The sequence below is a fragment of the Zonotrichia leucophrys genome, chromosome 5, assembly GCF_028769735.1.
Source record: "Zonotrichia leucophrys gambelii isolate GWCS_2022_RI chromosome 5, RI_Zleu_2.0, whole genome shotgun sequence".
NCBI lineage: Eukaryota > Metazoa > Chordata > Aves > Passeriformes > Passerellidae > Zonotrichia > Zonotrichia leucophrys.
In genome coordinates this window covers 21,826,106-21,852,138 of record NC_088175.1, presented here as the reverse complement: position 1 = coordinate 21,852,138, position 26,033 = coordinate 21,826,106, and the positions used below count along the sequence as shown (strand labels likewise).

The window sequence follows — 26,033 nt, the reverse complement described above, 5'->3', positions numbered from 1 at the left end:
AAAGTCCTCTGGGATGTTCTTCTCCAGCGTGGCTCTATTGATTCTTTAGTTCAGGAAATTTTGTACACTCAGGTTGGATAATATAGATACAGTAGATGCAGTGCTGCTGACTCCTAGGAATGTAGTGGTGAATAGCTGATTATGTGTTCAGGAGGTCATGAAGTCATTCTAATTAATTTAGGTCATCTTAAATCTTTATGCTTTGTTCTGAAAGTGAAACTGGTGAGCTGTGAGATCATTGTAGTCAATAGTCAGAGTCCTTGCATGAGGGGGAAAGTCCTCAAGAAATTCAGGGGAAGTATGTTATCAGGTTTAAAACACTTTGTGGGTTTTTAGTAATTACGTGCTTTCATTTGAGAAGGAATTAGGTGGAACAGCCTGTAGATGATGTTTTGATGGGTTTGATTAGCTGCTGACACAGATAAAGGGAGTGAGTCATGAATCTTTCTAATCTGTTAAAATCTGCATTTTGTACAAGAACAGAGAATCTTTAATAGTTTGTTTTCCATGTCTTCAGAGTCTAGCTTAAATATGGGTCTTTTAAATGGTTTTGAAATTGCAGCTTTCAGCAAGGCAAGAAGAATTTGTTACAGTAACTCCTGAACTTTTGTCTGATAGTTTTCACGAGACATCATAAAGAAAAAGTGTTAAATCTACATTAAATAATCTGTATAATTATATATGCTTTGCTCTGTTTTGTTAATAAAAAGTACATCAAATAACTGAATCCAAATGTGATTGATTTTTTCAGTAAAATATTATTTTTTAAAGTACATAATAGGTCAAATATGATAATGCTTTTTTAAACTTATCTTTCTGTCTTTCCCATCAAAATTGTGATAGCAAAATGACTTTATATAAGATACCAAATTAGGAAATCATCACCCAAAAAATGAAGTGCACACTTTGAAACACTGACAGTGGAAGTCTGATTTGGCTTTGTTGGAAAAGCTCCTCTTGCTGCTTTTATCTTTCAAACAAGCTCTTAAACATACTTGTTTGCAATTTTGCAGAATGTTGAATACAGTTAGCTTTCTATATTAGAGAAACTTGACATTCAGCACTTTAAAGGGCGTGCTCTTTACTACTTAATTTGTGGAACTTAGTAATTGGTACTATGTCTTGCCATCTGTAGAAAAATAGTTTATTTTCCACACAATATGTATGTGTATCTATTAAAAAAAGAATATAGAAAGGAATTTTGTAAGTCTAGACTACATAGCTGAAATAATTTTTATTTAAAGTTTATTGCCTGATGTACCATATGTAGTTGAATAAGCCCATTTTTAGCATACTTTTGTGTAAATGTATTTGATTAAAATGTTATGCCTGCTTAACTAGCTTCAGAGACTTGCATTTCAGTAACTTCAAGATGTCTGCAAAAGTGTACTCTGGCCACTTAAATGGAAGATGGAAATGTTTTTTATGTTTTTCACATTCTTTCTAATCACTGGTATGGTTTAAATTGCATTCATTTACATGTGCTTACAAACCTCTTCTTTTTTGCTTTTTTTTTGTTTGTATGTGTGTTTTTTGTTTGTTATTTTGGGTTTTTAACAATAAGATTTAATATCTTGTTTAAAATGCTAAGGTGTTAGTTTTGTATAAAAGTACATGAAATAGAGAGAATGTTGTTTATAATGCTTATAATATAAAGTCTGTGGTCTACAATTTAAGTAAGAAACTGTACAAGTAAGGATTGTCTGTGTGGAGAATCTAGCTCTTGTCAAGGCAACTGACCCAACTTGTGGGCATCGTTATATTTCATTCTTCAATTTCTATTTAGAGAGAAAGGAAACAGTGACAACTGATATCTCAAATCAAGTTAATAATACAGAAAGGAGGACATTTTGACAATTACTTCTTTTCACTTCTTTTTCACTTTCACAGGCGAAAGAAGTTGGTTTGCTTGATGCAGACATATACGGACCTTCAATTCCAAAGATGATGAACTTAAAAGGAAACCCAGAATTAACACCAAGTAAGTGGAAGGGATTTTTCTTGCTGTCTTTTCTGTACAGGGAGCAGCATGGTCCACTCATGGGTGCCTCCTTGGTGTGGCACAGAAAGGATGCAAACAGAAGGTGAAGACTGAGTGTATGTATGTATGTATTTATTTATTTGTTTCTGTTATTGACGTTACTTTCAAAGCTGCTATGTGCAACTAGGAGCATATTCAGAATCCTGTTTTTTGTTAATCTTGGTCCATGCAGTCTCATGGATTTTTACTAGAGACTCTAGGGAAGGGAAGGTTATTTATCAGTAGTTTTAAAATTGTTATGTAGTATCCTACAGTAGATAACTTTCAGTTAAAGAACAAAACCCACTAATCAAGGGAAAGAGACAATAAAAAAAAGCCAGTAAGAGAAGGATCATTATGGTAGCTTCTTTGAAATGTCATTAAAGTGATTCTGCTTGATTTCTCTTAAGCCAAATGTGCCATGCCACTTCACTAATTTGTATTTGAAGTTGTGCATTTAGGAACACAATGGTGGTCACTTCCCTACCAGAAGGTGAAGACAGTAGATAAAACTCCTAATTTTCCTTCTGCTTGGAAGAATTCTGGGGAAGCATAAATTCAGGTAGAGCAGTCTTCAGAGAAATAAGATGACCCAAAGTAGAAAGATCCCATCAAGTCTCTTTACCTTTCAGAAGTTTAACTTCACCCAGGCCAACCAAGGATGGAAGTGAAGAATGGCTTTGTCTTGATACCCTGTTCATATGATGTTTGAGTGTAAGGCAGTGGGGTTTTTTAGGGTGGTGGGGACGCTGGGGTGGTATGGTTTTTGTGATACCTTGTTTTGATTATCCTGTGAGAGAGGGTATGTAAGTAAAAAAAAATAAAAACATGTAACCACATACAAAACTAATCACAGACTGTAGCAGCTGGTTGATGCATTAAAATGTACTTGGATCCGTCTGAAGAAAGTACAGACTGGCCATATGTGTTGTCAGGGAGGGATCGGGGACAGCTACCAGTTCAAACAGGACATAGAAGGGCTTCAGTGAAGTCAACAACTGTAATGTTTGTGGGCAGCAATTGCTAGGTAAAAGGAAAGTTAAATATTCCTTCTGCTTCTTTTCATGCCATGATCTCTCTTTTTTTTTATCATAGAAAGGTTTGGGTTGAAAGGAGCCTTTGAAGGTCATCTAGTCCAACCCCCTGCAATGAGCAGGGACATCGTCAACTAGGTCAGGTTGCTCAGATGTCCTGATCTTGAGTGTTTCATGTCTACTACCACTCTTGGCAACCTGTTTTAGCATTTCACTAGCTTCATTGTAAAAAATTTCTTCCTTATGTCTAGTCTGAACCTACCCTCTTCTAATTTAAAACTACTACTTCTTGTCCTATTGCAACAGGCCCTGCTAAAATACTTGTCCCCATCTTTCTTACAAGTCCGCTCTAAGTACTAAAAGGTTTCAGTGAGGTCTCCCTGAAGGCTTCCTTTGTCTAGGCTGAACAGCCATGATGTTCTCAGTGTTTCATCACAGGACATGTGTTCCATCCTTCTCTATCTACTCTAGTGTTGTTGTAGAATGTTCATTTGTAACAATCTGAATTTGTGTGTGTATATGGGTATTACGGTTGTTGATCTCTATGTTCTCACATGGTATAAAGCATGCAGAATGAAACAGTGCCAGTATCTTTAAAGGTTTGTTATTAAGCTTGCAGTATCTGCAGACTTAATGCAGAAGGCTGCAGAGGCTTGCAGCCACTGAAGACTTAATGTGGCAAACTTAGGATTTCTTATATAATTAAAATGCTATCTCCTTATGATTATGCCATGTACACTGGATAAAGAAAAAGTAATATATTTCCATGTACTGATGCACTGCATGTGCTTGTACAGACAGGCATTAAATTGAGTACTTCCTACATTTAAGAACAGAGCTTATAAATGCAGGTTTTATTTAGATAAATTCCTAAGAGAGGAGGAGAGTACTTAGTTTTAGTTATTGGTTTTTGTTATATCTTTTCAAGTCAAAAGGCTGCTGAGTGATAAATAAACAAATAACTGAGCCTTTTCATGTATCATTGGTAGGATTTGAATTCCTGATACAAATGGAAGTATTCTTGCATTCACTGGTGCTTTGAACTCTATTGAGGATGAATGTCATACAGGCTGTGTTTTCCCATAACAGATTTTTTTTGCTATGAATTTTGTGTTTGAAGTGCATTGTGTAGTATGAACACAAAAAGGACTATGTTGTGGTGCTCAAATCTCGCTTTTCATGATGTGACGTTGACTTTTGTCTCCCCAATTTTTTCCTCACTATCTGAAAAATGGATTAGATAATTTAGAATTCTTTGGTCGTTTTGCTATGTATTTTATCAGTCCATACCTAATTTAAGTCCTTGTCTTGAGCCACAAATTGCCCAGTCTGTTTCTTATGGTTGTACAAATCAACTTGCTAGGAATGCTAGAACTTAAGACTCCATTCACTCAGATATTGAGCAGCTCAGTTTTGTTTCAGTGACTGGATTTTTCTGGTAAACAGCTGAATAGAGTTCACTGTAAGCTTTGTCTTAACATGCTTCAAGCATTGTTAGAAGTGCAGAATTCAATGTAACAGAAAAAAATTGGAAGATTTCCCTGAACCGAAACTTTTGCTGTTGTCTTGTAAGCACTGACATTTTGATCACTGAAATATATTCTTTCTACTTCTGTGTGGAATGCACAAGTAAATATCAGAATTTAAAGAACATACCCTTTTTACAATAGACAGAAAAATGAATTTGTATATTTCAAAAGCTTGACAGATGACACAAGTCTGCTGAGAAAGACAGTAGTTTGGTATGAATAACAAGATAGAATTTGTATTTCAGGGATTCTGTTCACTACTCTGTGTATTTTTAACTATTGAGTTGATGAAACTGATGAGTAACAGCAAGAGAAATACTGTCAAAGATGGTTTAATTGCAAAGTAGGAATGACATAGGAAACTTTAATTAAAGTTTAATCAAGGATTCCTTTAATGAGTGACAGATGGGATAAGCTTGCAAAGAAGTGATCAATCATAGGTGTGTGTGTATATATATGGTACATATAGAGGTGTATATAAATATATTGATATAAAAACATGTAGGACTCTTGTACTTTTCTGTAATGAGGTTTAGTGTTATCATCTGATTTGCTACTATATTTTCAAGAGTAAAACAAACTCTGAGGAAATACTGCATACCAACTGAGAGAGCCCAGGCAGTTCTGTGTTACAGAAATGTATAAACTACCTCTACATAACAATAAGTCAGTTCAAGACATTTTTCATAATGTAGCACTCAAAAAAAAAGTTTAAAGTCTTAATGCTTTCTTCAGTGTGAGGCATGTATTTGAAAATGAATCTGTAGAGTAATCCTGGGAGGTTCTGAGCACTTCTGCAATCTTTGATTTCTGTTTCCTCTCTGACATGAAAAGGGATTAAGGATGCCCAGTACCATACAAAATAAGTCCACGCAGGAGTTATTGCTTCTGAATAGAGGTTATTATGGTCATGCTATAATTTAAGCATTCAAAATAAATTGAGAGTTCTTAGTGAGGAGTCTGTATAAATGGAAGATACTACATTAATTTAATTTTGCAAAATGTAGTACATTGAAAAGTCTGCTAACATTTAATAGGCTGTCATTCAAAATACTTTAAATGGTCAGGGAAATGTTGGTTAATAAGTTCACCACTGAATTTAATTAGCTAATGGAGGATTATCTAACTATGGAATTAATATTACCATCAGCTACAATATATATATGCAAGGCAATGCTAATAGCATCAGTTACAAAAGTATTACTTTTATTCTTTCCCTAAGTAATTTAGTTAAAAGCAGTTTTCTGGCTTATTGAATTGCGTGATTTCATTTTTTTTCCTTTTAAATCTGCCATTTAAACTAGATGTCAGAGAGTAAAAACTATTATATTGTCAAAAACATTTGCCATTTTGCCAGATAGATAAAGTTTCTTTATTTAGTTTGATTACGAAGGTTTTGGTGAGTAAATCTTTGACAGGTGACTCTACTCTTAGTATTTCAAAACTTTATTGCCATTTTATGATAGCTTCAGTGTCTTTCATTTCTTAATAAAATAGTATATTCAAAAGATCAGTAGTAGACATCTATTTTCACAATTTAGAATAGAATGTAATTTCTTAGAGAAAGCTAACAGTGTTTGTGGCTGCCCCATTGAATCGAATAAAATTGCAGGAACTATAGAAATGGGCACCTGAATTTTTTCACTGGGGTACATTTGCATACCTTAAGACTGTGATTGCAGACTCTCTTAACAGAATGTGAAAATTTAAAATAGTTTTTCTGTTTAAAGATGTCTGCTGGAATAGTGTTAAGGGATTGTGGTGCATTCATTTGAGAGTCATTAATAGAAAACTGGGAGTGGACTAGTGACATAGACAAAATATTATGTGTTTTGAAGAAATTCATTGATGATAAATAAATGATAATGACTATGAAGAAATTTATTGATGTTTGCTAAGGATTTAACTTTACAAAGTTAAAGTTAAATAGTTCAAGTAAAGCTTGAAGTCTTGAAGTTATATTTGTCATGCTTTATCAGTGGAACAGCATCATGATAAATTTTTAAAAAACTCCACATTTGATTCTTTAAAAAAAAGTATTTGTGGCTGATACCAGCTCTTGATTGGTGAGCAAGTGATTTTTAGATTGTCTATATTCTAATTATATTTTTTATTGATTCTGTTTTGAAAGGAGCCTGAACTGAAACCCTTTGTTTTACTTTTGATGATGTCTTACCCCAATTTATCTGGATGGTGGAAGTACAATAGTCCCAATGTGTACAATGTGACAAAATAATTAATGAAAGTGTTATAATTTATTGTGGTTTGTATTTTGGACGCTTTGTAAATGTGATCAAGTAGTTGAAAATGAGAAGACTACTTGAATGTTTAATATTCTATTTTGGACCTTGCTATTGCCCTCAAACCTGTAACAATAAACCTCAAGGTGGATTAGTCCAGCTATTGTTGAGCTCACTTGTGGAGAAAATCAAAGACCTTGGAAGGGAAAGGAGATGGCAGATACACAATTCTTCAAGTAATTATTTATAGGCATACAGCTGTTAGCTGCTGTTTAAAAGGAAAGAAACCTCTAGGGAATTAATTTATTAAAATTTTATTCTTCATTATAAATAAATTCATACAATTAAAAAAAGTATAAGATGAGAAATTTAGTGTAGTAATTAAAGCTTCTTACTGAGACCAGTCTTTTTGGATAAATGGCAAATGAAGTTTTACCAAATGCCATTCCAGCATAAATTACTGAAACACTGTGACCTGAAATAATACATTTGAAGTACTTGAAGGCAGATTTGTATTACTCTTTATGTTGTTAATCCTGTGGTGCAGTAATTTCAAATTATTTGAAGTGTGGCTAGCAGATACTTACTATATTATAAAGTTTACTCTTAGTGATACAAATGGTTTTTTGGTTCAACTGGTATAAAAACTGGAATTAAATTGCAAAATGGCTTTGTTATAGGAACATGATAAGTACTCTTTTCATTATACATGCATAAACAAAAGAAATAAATCATGCTTTTGTAGACTGAATGTATTTACCTTTTTGCTTATTTCAGAGGAATAAATGTTTCCATTTCTCTGCTAGAAGAAAAATTGAAGGAATGCAAGTAATTCTGAATTTTCTCAATATTTTTACCTTGCAATTTCACTTTTGTGCTTTTTTTCCCTTCGTGGGCATCTTGCTGTAGTCTCTCTTTCCTGCTCTGCAGTACAATGTAGTGGCTTTTCATAATAGAGAAATGAAGCAGAATAGATCAAAACCAGGAAAAAAGTGGTTTAATCCTTTCCCTGTAGAGCCCAGAGGCCAAAAGTGACAATAAGGGTTGAAAAGCTAGCATCTCTTTCCATTTGCTTTAGCTGATGGTCATAATCATTTATATATTGAATGTGATGCCATATGGTGTGGGATATCCCTTTTGTAACTTGAGATCAGCTGTTGTGGTTGTGTCCTCTCCCAGTTCCTTGTGCACCCCCAGCCTGCTTTGCTGGGGGGGTGGGCTGACAAGCAGGAAAGGCACGGACTGTGTAAGCACTGCTTAGCAGTACAGAAACATCCCTCTGTTATTAACACTGTTTTTGTCAGAAATCCAGAACACAGCCCCATACCAGCTACTAAGAAAAAGAATAACTCTATCTTAGCCAAAAGCACAATTACACATAATTCTTTGAAAATTTTTTTTCCTCCCATGTTTTTTCACCTAAATTTCCTTTTTTTGGGGGGGGGGGGGGGGGCAGGGCAGGGCTCTTGATTATAGTATTTTACAGTATTGAACCTAAAAAGGCTGAATTGACACAACTGCCTTGAATTCTCTAGTTTTGCTTTGGAAGCAATGAAATCCCTAGTTAACTGGAATGTTTTTGTGAAGTTGGGTCTTAAATTAAAGCTGATGCATCTCTGCCCCTGGGGTTCCTGCTGCTCCCTGTTCTGCTGCGCTGTCTGGCACCCTGTTATGTGACTGACCAGGGCAGCTCCCCTGTCACAACAGCAAGTCATTGCTTCAAATGACATGAGCTTTCCCAGAGGTTTTTGTGTGTCAGGACAGATGTCTGTCCTGTTAAACTGAACGTTGGGTTAGTCTATTTCATTCCTTGTGGATATAATGAACTGAAAGGACCCACCTAAATTAGTCTAATAAGTCTTTTGATCCACTATAAATAGAATTTTTGTCTCCTTGGGGATCTGAGGGCATTTCAAAATGTGGGTTATTTTAGCAATTGTAAGGAAGACATTTGTGATGGAAAGTAATGGCATGATGCTTAAAACTAGCCCTATGTTTTAAACCTAACAAGTCAGTGCTGCCTTAAAATGTAACAAAGATGTTTCTAAATCACTGTGCTCTTTATTTGTGCCAGATTTGCTTTTGAAGTACAGTCTTCCAGCAGGCAATTAGTTATTTTGCTTTTAGGTAGGACTGCTGAAGTCATATCTGCAAAACTGTTCTGTTAATGAAAAAGCTTTTACAGAGCCTTGTTTCCCCTGCAGTCTGTTGGGAGGAAAAAAACTGTAATGCCTTCTCAGGTAATGGGACTGGTAGACCCTCTAAATACGAGAATCAAATCTCCTGGGAAAAGTTGCATTTCATTATGCACATATTTCATGAAATTGAACGGTGAGCATGGAATTATGCTCTTTAAGTCTCATTACTAGTTTGCTTTGGTTAAGTATTTGGGATGTCTCTGTGGTTGGATAACACTATTAGTGCAGGATGTAATGGGCAATCACAGCCTTCCTTGTGTGGAGCTCTTCAAGCTTAAAATCCAAATTGTTGTATTTCTGGGGCAATCCTGGAAATAAACGTACAACACAGTGTGAAATCAAGCCTGAAGTCTCAATTAGTCTGTCAGTTGCCATAGAATATTCTAGGCTTCTGGCATAAGCAGTTAAAACAATGATTACAGTTAAAGCAAGGAATTAAAATTTATGACTTTGACTAACCTTTTGGTGACAGCATCCTTTACCCTCTTTCATAGATTGGTGTCACTGTTTTATTTCAAGGTACCTTGGGGCCCTGTTGCTATTCATTCCTCTCCCCTCTATGGCATTTCTTTCCTCTTTACCATTCTGTGGGTGAAGTTCACTTGCCTTTGCTTAGGAACCCACTGCTACTTTTAAGATGCCTGGAGTGTGGTGTCAGGCTTCTGGCTGTCCCTTCAGAAGGTATGTCTTTCCCTATGCCCTCTGTCAAAGCTGCTAGCCATGTACAAATCCCAGCTCCCTAAGGCATCCAGAGTGGCAGGAGACATCTATGTTTACACAAGTAAAGCCCAGTAATTTTTTTACTCTTCCTGTCCAATGGCTTCCTTCTGTCTGTCTCCCAGAAATCCCAATTTTCTTCTTAGTTCAGATTCTTGAAAACTCAGAGCAGCTTTTCTGCATTTGCGCTTGCTGAGCCAGTGAGCTCAAAATACATTTTCTAGGGTATTGCATGATCCACTACATTGATATTTAATAACCTGCCTTTGCTTTTTGTAAGCAGTATTATGCCTTCTAAAGAGGTATAGCACAACATCTCCATCCTGTGGAATAACAGTCTTTACTTACCTGATGGGGTAGGAATGAACGTAAGCTTCTGCTTGTGCTGTTGTTCAACAGACCACTTCCAGAAACTAAGCCATGAGTTGGAATGGCTCCTTGTGGCTTAGCCCTGGGCTCCATCACGTGTGACTGTTATTTGGGAAGACAAACACCATAAAGTTGAATGTACTCCCATTTCTTTTTTTGTCTCCCCAGTTTATATGCTGAGCATGAGGCCATATTGTGTGGGATATCCCTTTGGTCAGCTGTGGTCATATGTTCAGGCTGTGTCCCCTCCCAGTTTCTTGTGTGCTCCCAGCCTGCTTGCTGGTGGTGTGGCATGAGAAGCAGAGCAGTTTCTGACACAAATTTTCATCACAAATCCAAAATGTATCGCCATGCCAGCTACTGTGAAGAAATGTCACGGTACTCCAGCCAAAACCACATGCATACAGGTATATAGATATATATGTAAGGTAGTGCTGTACACACCTTCTGTGCTCTGCTGACCCTGTGACCCTGGCCATTGTTGAACAGCTATGTCAGTCTTCTTAGAGAAAACGTGGAGTAACTCAGTTATCTTGTTAGGATAATCTGTTTTCAAGGCTGGATTTGTTTGGGGAGAAAAAGCTTAGTAAAAAATAATTACAAAATGCGTCTTCATTGATGTAATGAACATCCATCTTCATTACATCAATGCTACTCTTCCCCATGTGAGTAACAATTCAATCTTCAGACGAGTCCCAGAACTATTTTAATCAGCAATCTGCTATAATGCTTTCATGAATTTGCACATCTGCCTTTTCTAGTGCCTTACTTGTATTCTATCAGAAAAGGCATTTACTGACATGTCATTGGTGCTACGTTGATCTTACAGATCTGATTTTGGATTTTCAGAGAAAACACAGCAGTCTTTTACTTAGGGCCATCAAGATTATTGGAAAATTGCAAACTAGGCAATCTCTTGGCATAGGTGGTATGGTATTGCTGTGTGTTGTGAGTTTAGGAGATCTGTTTTGTTTTGTGTTAAATTTTTGGAGCTGTGTGGTAGGCTTCTGATAACAGAAAAGCATACTCTAAAAGCAATGGGAATTAGAGATGTTACTGAGATCTCATTAAGCTAAATCTTCTTTACATGTTATGTTTTAGGAAATCTTCATGAGACCCACAGTGAAAAAGGAGGAAGGCCTGTTGCTTTTGATGAGACAAGGGCGATTACCAAAGCCCACTGAAGCACTTTAGATTTAAGATTAGTCTTAAGAATGATTTTTAGCAGTAGGCAAACAGTGGGGAGCTCTGCAGTATTTTGTATTACTTTGAAAATATGTAGAACATTATAGCCAGAATATACAGCAAGTTGTGAATTGTTCCTCTGCATTGTATAAATTTGATTAAATCTTGCTGCTCAGAGCATTTTCTAATCCTTGTTGTTAACCAAAGAAAATAAGATGCAGTTTTAATAAAAGGAAGTTCTGCTGCTGAGAAATAAACCATACATATATTTTTAAAAGCAAAAGCCCCTTTTGCTGCTCTGTAGGTCAATGTTTATCTACGCACAGAACTCTCCTGTTTTGTGAAGGAGAGAGAGATGTTGGAAGGTGTGTGAGCTCAGCCTGTGTGCCTGATCTCGGTGCAGAAGAAATTGTCCATGCAGGTAGTGGATGTTGAGATGTCTCTGTATGTTTGACTCACATAGTGTAGAGCAGTTGGACTGAACTGAGAAGTGGCTTAGTATTTTGGTGAACTTCCCAGAATAATGCATCTTTTCCATTCATCTTACTCACCAGTTCCTGAGCCTCATAATCGGCAGTCAAAGCTTGGCCTCCCCTTTTTGTTTTGTTTTGTCTTAAAATTGCCCCTATTTCGTGGTAACAAATGAAGGAAACCTTGAGTCTGCAGTGGTATGCACTGTTGCAAGTACATTTTTCCTACTACTTCTTTTTTTAACCACTCTCTTAGGTAAATATGTTTTTTTAACACTTCTATTTTAACTGTGGGGGTGTATATCTTGTTTACCAAGCCACCAAAACAGTGCCTAGATGTGGCTCTAGGCTGATGTTCCAATGTCATCACTATCTTCATAACTGAACTGTTACTGCAGGGGGTGAAGTAAGCCTGTGATTGCTAGAAATGTAGTTAGACAGTATAGTACCACCAAAGCAAGTCCTGAGTCAGCACTGAAGAGCTGCACAAGTCAAGAAGACTGCACTGGTGCAGTGTATCAGTCCAAGCCAATCTCTTTTTCAGCAATAGCTTCCAACTCATTCCTGAATGCAGTAGTCATACAAGTGATTTGTTTATCTTCCTGTTTTGTTCTTTTTGATTTGTAAACCAAAACATCCAATTTATTCTCCACCATATTTCTACAAAATTACATGGCTTGAATGCTCGCTTACTTGATTGCTTGAAAGCTTTCATCTGTAGAGTTTAGCTATTGAATTTGTGTGCTCCTGGTTGTTATTTTGTCTGAATTTGGAGTTCAGCTTTGAATGCTCTGTTTTTATTTTACTCACATTGTTTATTTTACTCACTTAGTTTTTATTTTACTCTCTTTATGTATTTTATTTGGGTGCATCAAGGATTTCTGTCAAAATCTGCATTATAGTATATTTTCTGTTGTTTAAAGTATTCTTCCTATTTTCTGCTAGTCCCTGTCTGTGCATGCTCTTCTGAGATATCAGCTAGACCAAATAAAATGCTATTTGTTCTTTTTTGTGAGTGTGTATGCCATTTTGAGATAAGGTGTGGATTTAGATGGTAGAAACCACGAGGAAGGGTTTTGGCTTTTGTGATATTTTGTTTTGAATGCCTTCTTTTTAATTGTTTTGTTTGCTTTCTGCTTGCACACCCCTTTGTCAGCAGAACAATTACAGTATTCCCTCCCTGCTTTTTATTCTTGACACTGGAGGCATAGGAATAAGATGTATGACAAGGACAATACATCAGCAACATTCAAATAAGAATCTTTTGTTCCTACAGAAACTTTAGAAGTCCTACTGATTTCTATCAGCCTGAAGAAATCTGGGACTAATTACCTGGAGCTGTTGACAATGTATAGTTTAGGGATGGTTTTATTTGGTGTCTCTACTCTGGGGTTTCTGTGGCAGATTTAACAGAAGGAGACAAATTCCCAAAATCTCTGGTATGTTAGTGGGAATACTCTTCTGATTCATGAGATTAGTGACTAGGATAGATAAAAAAATAAGAATTGAAATCTCACCATGTTGTATGACTTTGGTTTTGTTCCAATATAAATGACTCAGCTTTTAGTGATTCCTGATAGGGAATCTATGCCTTCCAGCACAGAGATTTCATAAAAATAGATTGATTTTGGCAGCACAAAGTGACATTATTTTATGGGCAAATACATTGTTATTCTGACAAAAGATGAATGGTATTAGTAAAATGTAACAACCTAACAAAAAGTGGAGTCAGATTCTTGGGCAGAATAGATAAATCCATACATTTAATGAAGGGATGAGGGGGAAAAAGAACTATTTAAATAGAGAGGGAAAATTGCTCTTAAAAGATAAAAAAAAAGTGTAAGCTTATTTCTTTAAAAAAACCCAAAATACCCTAAAACCATCTCCTCTCCAAAAAAAAAAAACCCTTGTTTGCTTCTGTTTTAGAAAATCTAATGAGGCCCCTTAAGAACTATGGAATCGCATGGTGAGCAAATGTTTTTATTTAAATCAAGCCTCTTTTCAGATGTACTTGGTATTGTGCTGTAAAGCTCAAGTTTCTGGTTTGTTGTTGCAGCATGTCTATGGGTTTCTTGATAGAAGAGACTGCCCCAGTTGTGTGGAGAGGGCTCATGGTAATGTCAGCTGTTGAAAAATTGTTGAGACAGGTAAGGCTTAGTTATGTATTTCTGCTTCAAAGTAATCACTTATTTTGAAATGCATTTTACTGATACATGAGTGTCCATGACATTTTTTTATATGTTATTAGTGAGCATTTTTGTGTCTTGGTCTTCTTAAATTCAGGTAAGGGGGAAAGTTGATACTTCTATGTTTACCTATCCCCCTCAAACAGAGCTGTTGTTCTGTGCCTTTGATGAGTGAATTACCCCAATTTGCCTTCCATTTCATTCCTTTTTATGTTTCTTTATGCAGTTGTTAAAAAGGCATTTTGAAGTTGCCTAAGGATTTGAACGTATAGATATCTATGCATATCTACAGCTGTATTCCCTTATGTGCTTGTTAATTCATCAGCACTAAGAATTCTTGGATGGCATTTGAAGTGACAGGTACAGGAAGATCATTAGCTACAATCTCTGTGTAATGCAGATAGATTGTTAGTTAATAAATCTTCTGGCATGTAGAAGCGGGATGACTTCTTTATTCTGTGGCAGATTTTTTTTCTTTTATTTTGAAGAGATCTGTGGAGTGCTAATGAGACAAATAGGTGAAAAAATGCATTAAGGTTGCATGTTTAGACTTTGAAGTGACCCAGATTGTTCACAGCTGATGTCCATTCTAGGAATCTACTGTGTACAGCCTGGAGATCACAAGGTTTCTGTTTATCTTATTTAAATGCTTCCAAATACTGGGTTTCTTTAACAACTGAAAAGAATAATTTTTTCAGCCTTTTTACATTTTTACTGAATTCTCCTTTAGCACAGATTTTAGAATAGTGGCACTTACTGCTCTGGTGACGGAAATCATACGTCTGCCAAAACTTCAGGAAGAACATCTTTGTCTAGAATTGGCCTTTAAAAGTAAGGGGTATCCATGCCAATAGCTGTGGAGACCATTCTGACCTCTCTGTGTGCTGTGTTGCGCTGGCTGGCTCAGGAAAGCAGAATGTAAAACCTTGCAGGTAGAACTAAAGTTAGCGCCTGCTGTATTGGCACTCTCTGCCCTGGGAGAGCGGAGGCTGGCGGGCGCTGCAGTGCCGTTCCCCAGTCCGAGTGTCCCAGCTGGGGAGCGTGTGCCAGCATCCTTGGGCAGGGTGCTGGTGATGCTGTGTAATGAGCTCGCTGCTCCCTAGCAACCAGTGCAGTTACATGCTGGCCAAGCATGCTGTGGGAACGAGACAAGTCCATTAATGCTCAGGGCATCACTGATGTCCCTGGCAGTGAAACCTTAGCTGTGGAGGAGCAAGGCTTTATGGCTAAATTTCTCCTGCCCACATGCATTTTGCTTCTGCATGGTTACCAGGTTAGTCTGAAATCTGAGCTGGAAAAGTTTGTATCTCTTCCTTTGAAGAGAAGCTCACAGATCACAGGGAAAATGAGCAGTTCTGTCTGATGTCCAGAAAGGAAAAAAATGCACCTTCCAGACTGAGATGTGTTATTTTGTTGGTGAAATCTGTAATCTCCCTTCTGCAGTAACCAGCCATTCTCAAGAATGATTAACTGCAGGACCAATAGTTTAATGACTTCGGACACCTAAACAAGAGAGAACTGCAGCATGTGATGATCCTTTTAAAGATATTATTGTTCTGTTTTAGATTAGAAATAGTTTTGTGATCTGTTGATTGCGATCTTCAAAAATTTTTGTTTTTTCTTTATCTGTTCTAGTTGGTCTTAGTTATCACCTCCTGTTTAACAGGATAAAGTTGCTTCCAAGAATAAAATACTTCTGCTGGTATTTAACTGTCTAAAACTGTATATTCTTAAGAAATAGCTTATCTCATTAGCTGCATAGAAACCATTTAAATTAGCTCCCTAATTTAGATTTGTAGTATAATGTAAGTGTACAAAGTTCCTGTACATTCAGACAACCTGCTAAAATACAAAGTTCTTAACATAGGTAGTTCAGCCTGATAGAAAACATAGATGTTCCCATACTTCTTCCCTAAAAGCATTGGTGGTATTTCATATTTGTGTTTACTGTTAGATTGTGGAGGGGTTTTCTAATTGTTTGATAGCATCAAGACTGTGCATTCACTCTGTGAATAATTTTGGATGTGTTTTCTTCTTTTCCATATGAACAAATCTGTTTTCCAGAATTTATCGTGCTTCTGATACTGCAGTAAAGCATTTGAATTGCTTAGTTTCCAAATTCTGTAATGGGGACTTGTTACCTCATAAATATGAGTGCCTGTTATGAGTGTTTCAATGCTTGTCTTACACTTGGAACTGAAAAAAATTTCTGGAATCCTTACTCTTTTAAATATATACATAATGCTTTTTGTATATACTTACTGCATGTGATCTCCCTCTTTGTAATCCAGGTTTATTGAATAGTGTCAGACTGGTAGATAACAGGCAATAGTAGTGAAATAGTGAGTGATGAGTGCTTGGTGTTCCTCTAGTTGTGCATATCTCGTGAGCAAGGTGGTTTTCTGCAACACATACCATTCTCCTTTAGCAGAATTTGGGGGAAATGTGCCTTATAATACCAAACAAAGTAAACAGCTTAGGATGCTGTATTACTTTCATTACCTATATATTGATGTATGTGTATCAAATTAGTATATAAATGAAAATATAGAGCATATTCTATAACAGAATCATTGGTTAATAGAAAAGAAGGAAAGTGATGATCTTAAGCTATTGAAAGAACAGGAAGAAATACAGAAGGAAATTATATTTCATGCATAGTGAAAGTGAATTGCAAACAGTAATGGAACATTTGATCTTTATAAACATATGCATAACTCTTTCTGTTAAATATATCTCTAGTTTATATGTCTTGAAATTGCCCAAAATTTTGTTGTGGCTGAGAAGTGACTTCTTTGTTAACACAAGATGTACTGTAGGTCTATTTGCACTTCAGGATGGTCTATCACTTATCTGGGTTTTGACTCTTATTTCCCTGTCACAGTTATCTTAATGTTAAAAGTCTTTCACCTCTGTTAACACTTCTTTTGAATCTGGCTTGCCTGTAGGTGAGATAGAAGAGAGTATTTTTTTTTTAGTTTGAGTTGTTAAAGATCTCTCTTTTCTCTGAAGGTATAATTGCAGTCCAGGTAAGGAAGCTCTCCAGTGCCATCCATGGTACTGGGCTTTTCCTCTGTGGTTTTCACTTCACTTGAGAAGCTGCCTACTCTTTTGTCTGGTCCCATTTACTTTGTTCCTTTACTCTGTGTATCTTGACTCAGTGTGATGGTATTTGGTTCAGATTAAATAACCTACCTCAAAACTCATCATCTTGCTGTATTTGTTGTGGGACTGACTTATGATTAACCTTTAGGCTAAGCACAGTAAAGATACGATATTTTTTGAGAGTTGCCTAAAGCCTGCGCTCAAACAGTAATGTGTCTGAAAAGCTGTTGAAATAAGTATCAAGTAGGTAGCTAAGAACCTTAGAAATAAAAAGATTATTTAAAAAAAAAGACAATGCAAGCAGAACTCGCTCTCTGATTTGAATTGCTTTTTCAGCAGGGATTTCAAATACTATTATCACTATCCCATACACTCTGTATGGCAAGTCCTAGCATTTCTAGCAAAGTTCCATTCATTCTCTTTTCTGTCTTAGGGCATCTTAACAGTTGATGGCAAAGAAACAATTAGAAGGGTGCAGATACAAACCTGCTGTATGTCTTGGAATGTGTTATGGCAATTGTTCTGCCAAAGGCTCTGCGAAAGGAGAAGTCACTGTGCTGACTGCCAATTTACTATCTGCTATAGTCATAGAAACAATACAAATGGAAGGAGTTTCCTGTTTAGGGAGTAATCAGTAAAACTTTTAATATTAAAAGATAGCAAGTGTTGTTTTCTCTGATCTTGGATTCACTATCTTATTCCATGTGTGTTACCTACGTGAACTATTGGCAGAGAAGGAAAAAAAATCAATATTCTGCACACAAGTCTGCTTATCTTTTTAAAAAAATCAAATAAAAATGGGACTACAGATAAAATGGAAGTGCATATTTTATTATGTAATATTCTCCTTGTATCTTTGTCCTATCAGTAGATAAAGTTATATCACTACTGGAAGCAAGTGTTGCCTACACAACATGGATTATAGATACCAGCAATTCTCTTTTGTGTAAACAGTCCCCTTGAAAATAGCCTAGAAGTCTGCTCTGTTTTCAAGGCATGGATCTCAGGTTGATGAACAACCCTTAATAGGATTTCTTACCCTGACATGACATTTTAACCTATGTTTTTGCAGGCTAGTCAGATCTTAAGAGGCAGGACTCTTGTATTTCTTCCTTATCATAGTTTTCAAGAGTATCCAGAATATTTTTTGCATCTTTGGTATATTATGGCTATAAAGCAGAGCCTCAATGCTGCCAAGTGTTTGTGAATCCTAAAGGTCCTGTTGATGTATTTGATAAGGATGAAGCCATGTTCCCAGAAAGATGAAATTTTTCCTGCAATGGCTTAATTCTAATGAGTCCCTAAAATGCTCTTATTGTCATCAAATGATAATTCCTCAAACCCTTTCTTCCTGCCAATTTTAGCACCACTTCAGCCTCTGTTTTAGTCAAGGTAGGTGTTGAAAGAAAATTAAAATAAAACAGAGTTTCACTGGGATGGATATAATTAGAAAGGAAGAATACAGGGAAGTTAGCAGAAAGCAAATTAAATAAAACTTCCAATGCAGAGCCATTATCAGAAAACGGAGGGGGAGCCTTGCACTTTGATGCTTGGACAAGCTTTTGAATAGGACTGTAGTCTAAAGATTCAGCCTTACTCTTAAAACAAATTGAAATCAGTTTGTGATTATTTAAGCTGTACATAATTTTGAAAATTTGGCTAGTGGTGAGGACTGTGTGTGCTTCTTTCTTTCAAAGCCAGCCCCTGCCAGAGATAGTGATGGTAGCAATTATTATCTAGTGGAGTGTGTGAATGTATGTATATGTACTTGGACCTTTTTTGTGGCATAATTCTCTGATGCTCAGCTATCGTACATAGGTAGTTGCAGAGTATATCATGTTGTCACTGTGAAGAAAATTAACTCTTCTTCAGCCAGAACTTGTACATGTACATTGTGGGGAATAGGGAAGATACAGACCAATGGATAAGTAGTCCTTAAAATGTTGAGCAGACTATGGGTTGTCAAGTCTAGGTTATTTCAAGAGCCCATGTGAGAAAGCTGCCATAAAACAAGCATTGTGTGAATAGGACAGTAAAAACTCATGTTTAAAGATTTGGGATTAAGGTAACTTGGAAATAAAAATAGTATTTAATTTTAGGAGAGCATATACTATGGAGGCTATATTGTTTTGGGTTTCTGATCAGTCTGAAGTTACTCATCTCTATAGAGGAGATTATAGATATTCAGTACTGTTTTTGTTTGAGTGGCTTTACTTAGTAAATTCCTACATGCAGTTGCTACTAGCTGAGAAGTGTGTATGTGATTACTGGTATCCTTTGCACCATTTAAATTGGAGAGGTTGCAGGTACAGACTGGGGCCAGAATTTCTTTAGGTGTGGTTTATTTAGCTATTTATTAATGCTGCACTTGGGAAGACAAAAACAGGTAAGGTATTGAGAGCAAATGTATTTATACCTGGTAAAATGGCTACCAAGCTGCCATTGGTTGTTTTATTGTGCATGTTCTAGGCAGCAGAATGTTCTGTATATGGTGTCTGTGGTCATCAGTCCAGTCTTGTTTGGCATGTGTGTGCATAAAACTCTTGTCTTACAGCTCAGAAATTCTTCAGCCTGTAAATTTTCAGCTTTGCACTGCCTTGTGTCTGTGTGTATAAATGCATTTCTCATAAACAGAACAATGGAAGAACCAAGGGAAAGCTTTCTGCATTAGGAGGAGCAATGTGGATTTGATTCGAAGCAGTAAACAACGAGAGCATAGTCACTGAAGTAGTTAAGTACTACATGCTAAGCCATCTGTCTGATTGGTTAGTATGGTTTCCTAGGTGTTATTCTTTGGCTTCTGTTTGTGACCATGTATTGTCTTTTGCCTAATGTTTTTGGAAATTTTGTTCTGTGTTTATGCACTGTTCAGCACTGTAGTGAGTTATCATTTTTTGTGAGAGATACAGAGACATACAAAGACTAGTATTTACAACTTCCAAATAAATATAAACATTTTTCTTTGATACTTTGTTATATTTATACAATAAATTTATAAGACCTTTTTTCTTTTGAGCACAGTACATTTTATGTTCCTTGTCTGTTCATATGAATGACACATATCTGTTAAGAATGCCTGAGGTCAGTGTAAATGTATCTCTGGTATTCACCAAACTGGTGTTCTTCAGGACCTAAATCTCTTTTGCAGATACATATGCAATTGCTGAGCTTTTGATTGTACATGCTACCTTGCCTGTATATTCTCCAGCAAAGGGCCATCAAGGTGATACTGGGGCATGGAGCATGTAATGTGCAAAGAGACACTGAAGAACTGGGTTTATTTTGTTTTGAGACAGTTCAAGGGAGATATGAACTGCTGTCTTGAACTACCTAGTGGATACATAGAGAGAAGATGAAAGTAAATTTTTTGTGGACATGCACATTAATAGCACAAGATGTAATGAATGTGTGTTGCAATATATAGTAAGAAATGTGAGGGGGTGTTGGTGGTTTGATTTTTTACAGTTGAAGCAATTGCATGTCAGAACAGGTTGCCAGGAGAGATCTCAAAGCTCTCTTTTGAGAGATATTAAGAACTCAGCTGGGCAAGAATCTGAGTAACCTGCTCTAAGTTGTTTCTGCTTTGTGCAGACAGAGGTCCCTGAGGTCTTTCAAACCTGAGTTGTTCTGTGATTCTGGGATTAGTTCTAAAATTGGCATTCCAGTGCCTACTTGACTGTCGGTCTGTAACTCCATTAAAGCTCAGAGAGAAGAAAATGGTTCTGCCTATCACAGAAATCATTGGTTAGAGCAGTCAGTCAAAACCTGAACTGAATGTGGGTGTCTCTCTAATATGACTGCCTTAATCACTCAGCGAGGGAGTCATACCATTAAGTGTTGCAGTCAAATGAGCATGTTTCAACATAATGACTGGGACCATCCTTTCCTCAGTAGCATTTGTCTTTTTAGACTGTTGAGGTGCTGAGGTGGGGACAGAAAAGTAAAACTCAAATAGGCCTTGTTTCTTGAATGAGCATCCTTACTATGAACTGTAAAAAAAATAGAAGAAATGCATATTTTGTTTTCCTATCATACCTGTTTTTTTTATACAAGTACCTTGATCTAGGAGAGGTTTGAAGCATGCATTAATGTGCTCTCAGGCACTAAGAATTGAGTAGGGATGTCATAAAGAAGTTTTGCTGAAGACTGCTGAAGAACTGCTGAATTTTTTTTCATTAGCTTTAGTAGTGTCCTGTCTAGTATGCACGCATGTATAAAACTCAGACTAAGAGATCTGGCTATTCTCTGTAGTGCATGGAGAACCATACATTGATTTTGTTTCTTTCTTTGTTGAATCTTGCCATCAGTGTCAGCCCTGAGTAATTTAAATTCCAATTTGACAAAGAAAAATTCAAAGATGGTAGCAAAAGTGTTCTTAAAAAAGCAAGTACAATAAATCTTTTATGTCAGATTTTTTTAGATGAAAGTAAGCAGGAATGAGCACAGGAGTGGACCCTGGAGACATGAAGTGAAGGCTGCCATGTTTTTAAGTGTTTTCTAAACAGGAATACTGGTGGTATTCATTTATATGGAAAGTTTGAAAATATGGACTACAGGAAAAACCTAATGCTGCTCTTATATTTTTTCTTTCACTGACAAAGGCACCTACTATTTTTTCTAGCTACTGTAGGTTAGATGCAAAAAGGGATCTTAGTATTGCTGCACTGAATATTGGAGTGCCTCAGTGATTGGTGCCCTGCTTGCAGGAAAGGAAATTTAAACCAAAGCCTGGCCTGGAGCTACTGCATACCTGGGGTGGTGGGAATACATCACTTGTCATTCCCAGTGGTACTATTTGAGGGAATTTTCCCCTCCTCGATTTATCTCCATATTCTTTGGCAGTATCTTAAGATAATAGGTGCAAATTTGGATTTTAAGGGTAGCAAGAAATTGTCATCCTTTAGGTACATTTCTTAAACAAATTGGCAGAAAATACCCCTTTTGCTGTGTTTCATCACTTATATGGTAAATGTCAGAGATGAAATTATTATAGTGTGGGCAAAAATGTCTTATCAGTACAAAATTAGTGAGACAGTATTGGTGGATGGGAGGGAGTAATGAAATGGGAATTAGAATGGTACGTATTGGGTCAGGAGGAAGACAGTAACAATTTGATGGCTTTGATTTTTTTGTAGCTACATTTTCAGTGAATTGAAAGGATGCCCAGAATAGTAATAGTGAATCAATGCTGAAAATTATTCTTATTGTTAATGTAAAGATCAAGTGAAGAAGGAGCACTGCTGTGGAGCCAGATGATTTTTTTTGTGTGGATTTTATTTTTAACACTTTTTGGTTTAGGAAGGGAGCTCTATCAAGAGATGAGCATTGAAGGTATTTAACTTGTATTATGGCACTAAATTTTCAAGACAGGAAAAGAGTGAGATGGTGCAATGGGAAATTTTAGCAAAAGGGGTAAGAGGCATAAATAGCTCTTTGTTTTGCAAACTTTTGTAGTATTTTCATGTTCTAGTACAAATGTAAGAGTCTATGCACACTTGTTTGTGTATCAACAGAAGATACATAGCAGAAAAGTATATGCTTAGTGCAGATCAATACAGTATTCCTCTTTCTATGTTTTGTGCTTTGGCAAATATCCGTCCATCTTAGGATACTTGCTAATTTCAAAACTGACATGTGTTTCACAATATTCATATGTTTATCCAATTTATCTCCAAGTAATTGAGGCAGATAGTCTGTAACAGATATTTACACTTTGCATTTCATAGAACTAAACAAAGCTGCTATATGTATATGCTTATATTATGAACAACAAAGATTGTAGTTTTTTGCATCTTTGCAGCGCATAATGCTAAAATACAGTACTTACAGTGTCACTACAGTGGAAGATTTGCCAGCTTTTCTATGATTACAAAAATATTTATTCTCTTTATTTCTTCTGTTTTGAGATGCCTCAACCTAAGGTGGATGTGGAGATGGTTAGATCAGGCTAAAGTCTGTTACCTTATAGTTTTGGCAAAAGGAAAAAATTAATCAAAGCAATAGGAGTAATTGCATCTTTAGAGATTTTGAAAGCTTTTCTGTTTTTATTTTTGTGATCTAGAGTATGAGAATGAAAAGATCTGGACATTTCATTCCTAAACAAAATCATTGGTATTATGTATTTGTTCTATTTAGAAAGGCCCTTTGCTATCGGAGGTATTTTGAAAAGAACAACACTCAGTAATAAATAGTGACTGAACTGCCTGTGCTAGAACTGCACTAGGATATGCCACTAAGACTGCATCTACAGCTGAAAGATGGTAAACAATAACTCCAAATGCTTGTGAGATTTTTCTTGTGTCTTTAATAAGCTTTCCTTTAAATCAAGGAAGGTCAAATTTCGTTCTCTTGTTTTATCACTGAAATTAAGGAAACTGTTTCAAGGGCAAGAGAAGATGACCCATTCATACCTTACAAAAAGTGTTTTAAAATTCTTATACTAATTTTTTTGTTATGTTTATTTTTCTGACACTAAAGGACAAATAAACTAGTTTCTTCTCGTTCTGAACTGACCTAAATCAATGGAAATCTCTACACTAATTTCTACACTATGGTTCAGCTGTGATGTTGATGTTTAGAAAAGCTTCCTACAGGAATTTGTATAATCATCGCTAATTTGCTCATATGTTAATAATCACCTTGAAAGGTCCTGTCTGTCCAGACAGAACTGCTTTAACCAGTCCCAATCTATATGTACATATTTAAAGAAAATGATGGTACTTCTGCAGATCAGAAGCTGAACGTTGATGCAGAGATGTACTGTAGCCAGAAATGTGGGAGATGACAGAAAGCTCTTTATTTCCACTCCTCTGTCCCCCAGTTAGAATACTTTTATTGTCACCCTTTGACTTGTGTGTGTTTTGGGGTGGGTGTGACTGAACGAATATGGGCTTGTGTCTTTTTGTTTCCAGCTGAAGCTACAGAACCTGTTCTCTTGCCTTTCTTTTTTAAATGAAACAGAATCCATACAGCTCCCTGTTGCTTTATTGGCTTGCATTAGCAGCTGATATGAAAAGGGATTATAGTTGCTGAAAGGAATTGACAATCATAGAGAGAAGTGTTAAGAAAACCAGAAAAACCCAAAAACATTAGCCAACATCTTACTGCTGAACTGGAAGCATTTGCAGTAAATGTACTTTAAATGTCTTTCAGGATTAAAAAAAAAGGCAAAAAAAAAAAGCCTAACAGCAGAGTGAGAATGTATTTACAGCAAACATTTCTTGGCCTGGTTCCTCAGCTGTCATGGTTATGACTGTGCAGTTACTGCTGCTGTGGGAACAGGCTGGGAGAGTGTTTTCTTTGCTCTGGTTCCAGTAGTCTCATCTTTCACACATATTACACAGGTATGCGTGTGTCTGCTCTCCTTTGCATAAAACAAAACAAATGCAAAACATGCAACTGTTTTGCTGGGTTTTTTGACCAGACAGGAAGAAATGGCTGAGAGCTCATAAGGTCTCAAAATGGCTGTGCTGGGGTTAGATTTTTTATTTTTTCCCTCAAGGTTTTAAAACGAAGTAGCATAAGGTTTCTCTGCAACGAAGTTTAAAACTTAGTGCCTAAATGGCATCCAGCATCATTCTTGGAAAGAGGTAGTGCTTTAAGCATGATTTTAAGTGTTTGCTGAACAGGAATGGTGGTGGCAGAGGAGCAAAGGAAAGAGAAGAAACTGCTTGTTTTCTTTTCTAAATAAAACTTCCATTATTGATGCAGACTTTTTTTAATAAATGGGAGACACCTAGTGCTGCTCTTCTACTTTCTCTGTTCTTCCCCACTAATTATAGGGTTTGTTTCTAGCTGCTGTAGGTTAGATGCAAAAAGGGATGTGGGCATGGCTGTGCTGTGCCTAAGAGACTGATGCCCTGTCTGCAGGAGTGAAAAGTTAAACCAAAGCTTAGCCTGGAGTCACTGCATACCTGGAGTGGTGAGAATACATCACTTACCATTCTCAGGGGTACTGAGGGATTACTTTGCCCACCTGGAGGTACCTTCAGACTCTTTGGCAGTGCCATGGTAGAATAGGTGCTGTATCTTGGAGTGCTGAAGTTTAGAGGTTGGTGTGGAATAAGTGGAAATTGATGGTGTAAGTCAGTGGGAATAGGTTTGCCAAGTGGAATGAAGCAGTGCTGAAGATGTTGAATGAGAGGGCTGTAAGGAAAGGTCTGTGGGCTCACTTTCTGTCTCTGTCCTGGATTTCAGCACCTAAACATAACCTTATTGGACAGCTGTGTGGAGTGAAGATTTAAAGCCAAAACTGAGCATCCTCTGGTATGTACCAAGGTCCTTCTTTCAGCTGAGCTCTACAGGCTTATTCTCTGTTCATAGTAGCAGCCTTGAAAGTCTGGAGGTGAGAGGTGCCAGTTTGGTTACGTTAGCAGTTGAGCATTTAGGGCTGTATTACCTGCTACCCCGGAGAATGCCCTGCAATCCCATGCAGCAGTCATAACCCTCTGCACTACAGCTAGAGATGCAGGATTCCTGAGGGCAGGACTAGGTGTGTGCAGGGGGAGCATGACCAGATCTGTGCAGGAGATTCATTTCACCTGAAGCTTTAGCTTTCTAGGTGGAAACCTTAGCTGCCAGCCTTATACAGGATCATGGTGGCTTCTGTGGCTTTTGCATTTTTGCTTACACAGTTTTATCCAGCTAAATTCCACCTGGCTGGGAAATAAAAAGTGCCATCTTCCCATTCATAGGTAGGTTCTCTCATATGACTAATTGTGATATTAATCAGTTGCTATTATAACAGTAGAATGACAGGCTTTGATTTTGGTTTTGGTTTGATTCTTCTATTTTTTAGTGGCCACATGTGCTCAGCTTTGTGTTGAGTTCCCTGTTGCCAGTGGCAGGTGCATTTAGAGGTTGCTTGCTACATTGGGCTTGTAAGACTTTCTCCTTTCTCACTAATGTGTGTATAATTAATGGATTCCAAATTGGCTTCATGTTGAAATTTTATGCTCAGTGGAGATTTTCTGTTTCCTTT

General features: G+C 36.8%; 1 protein-coding gene across 6 annotated transcripts in view; it reads left to right on the top strand.

Moving 5' to 3' along the window:
* The window catches only part of NUBPL (NUBP iron-sulfur cluster assembly factor, mitochondrial), a 76,790-nt gene that overhangs the window by 11,873 nt on the left and 38,884 nt on the right, over positions 1 to 26,033 (top strand). For 2 of the 6 annotated variants that reach the window (XM_064715304.1, XM_064715305.1), the window contains 3 exons: positions 1,891 to 1,981; positions 13,689 to 13,728; positions 13,819 to 13,909. In XM_064715304.1, coding sequence (XP_064571374.1) covers positions 1,891 to 1,981; positions 13,689 to 13,728; positions 13,819 to 13,909 — 222 coding nt within the window. Of the gene's footprint in view, positions 1 to 1,890; positions 1,982 to 9,632; positions 9,703 to 13,688; positions 13,729 to 13,818; positions 13,910 to 25,238; positions 25,319 to 26,033 lie in introns of those variants that run through there. The other 4 variants (XM_064715310.1, XM_064715307.1, XM_064715308.1 and 1 more) reach the window with 4 other exon arrangements.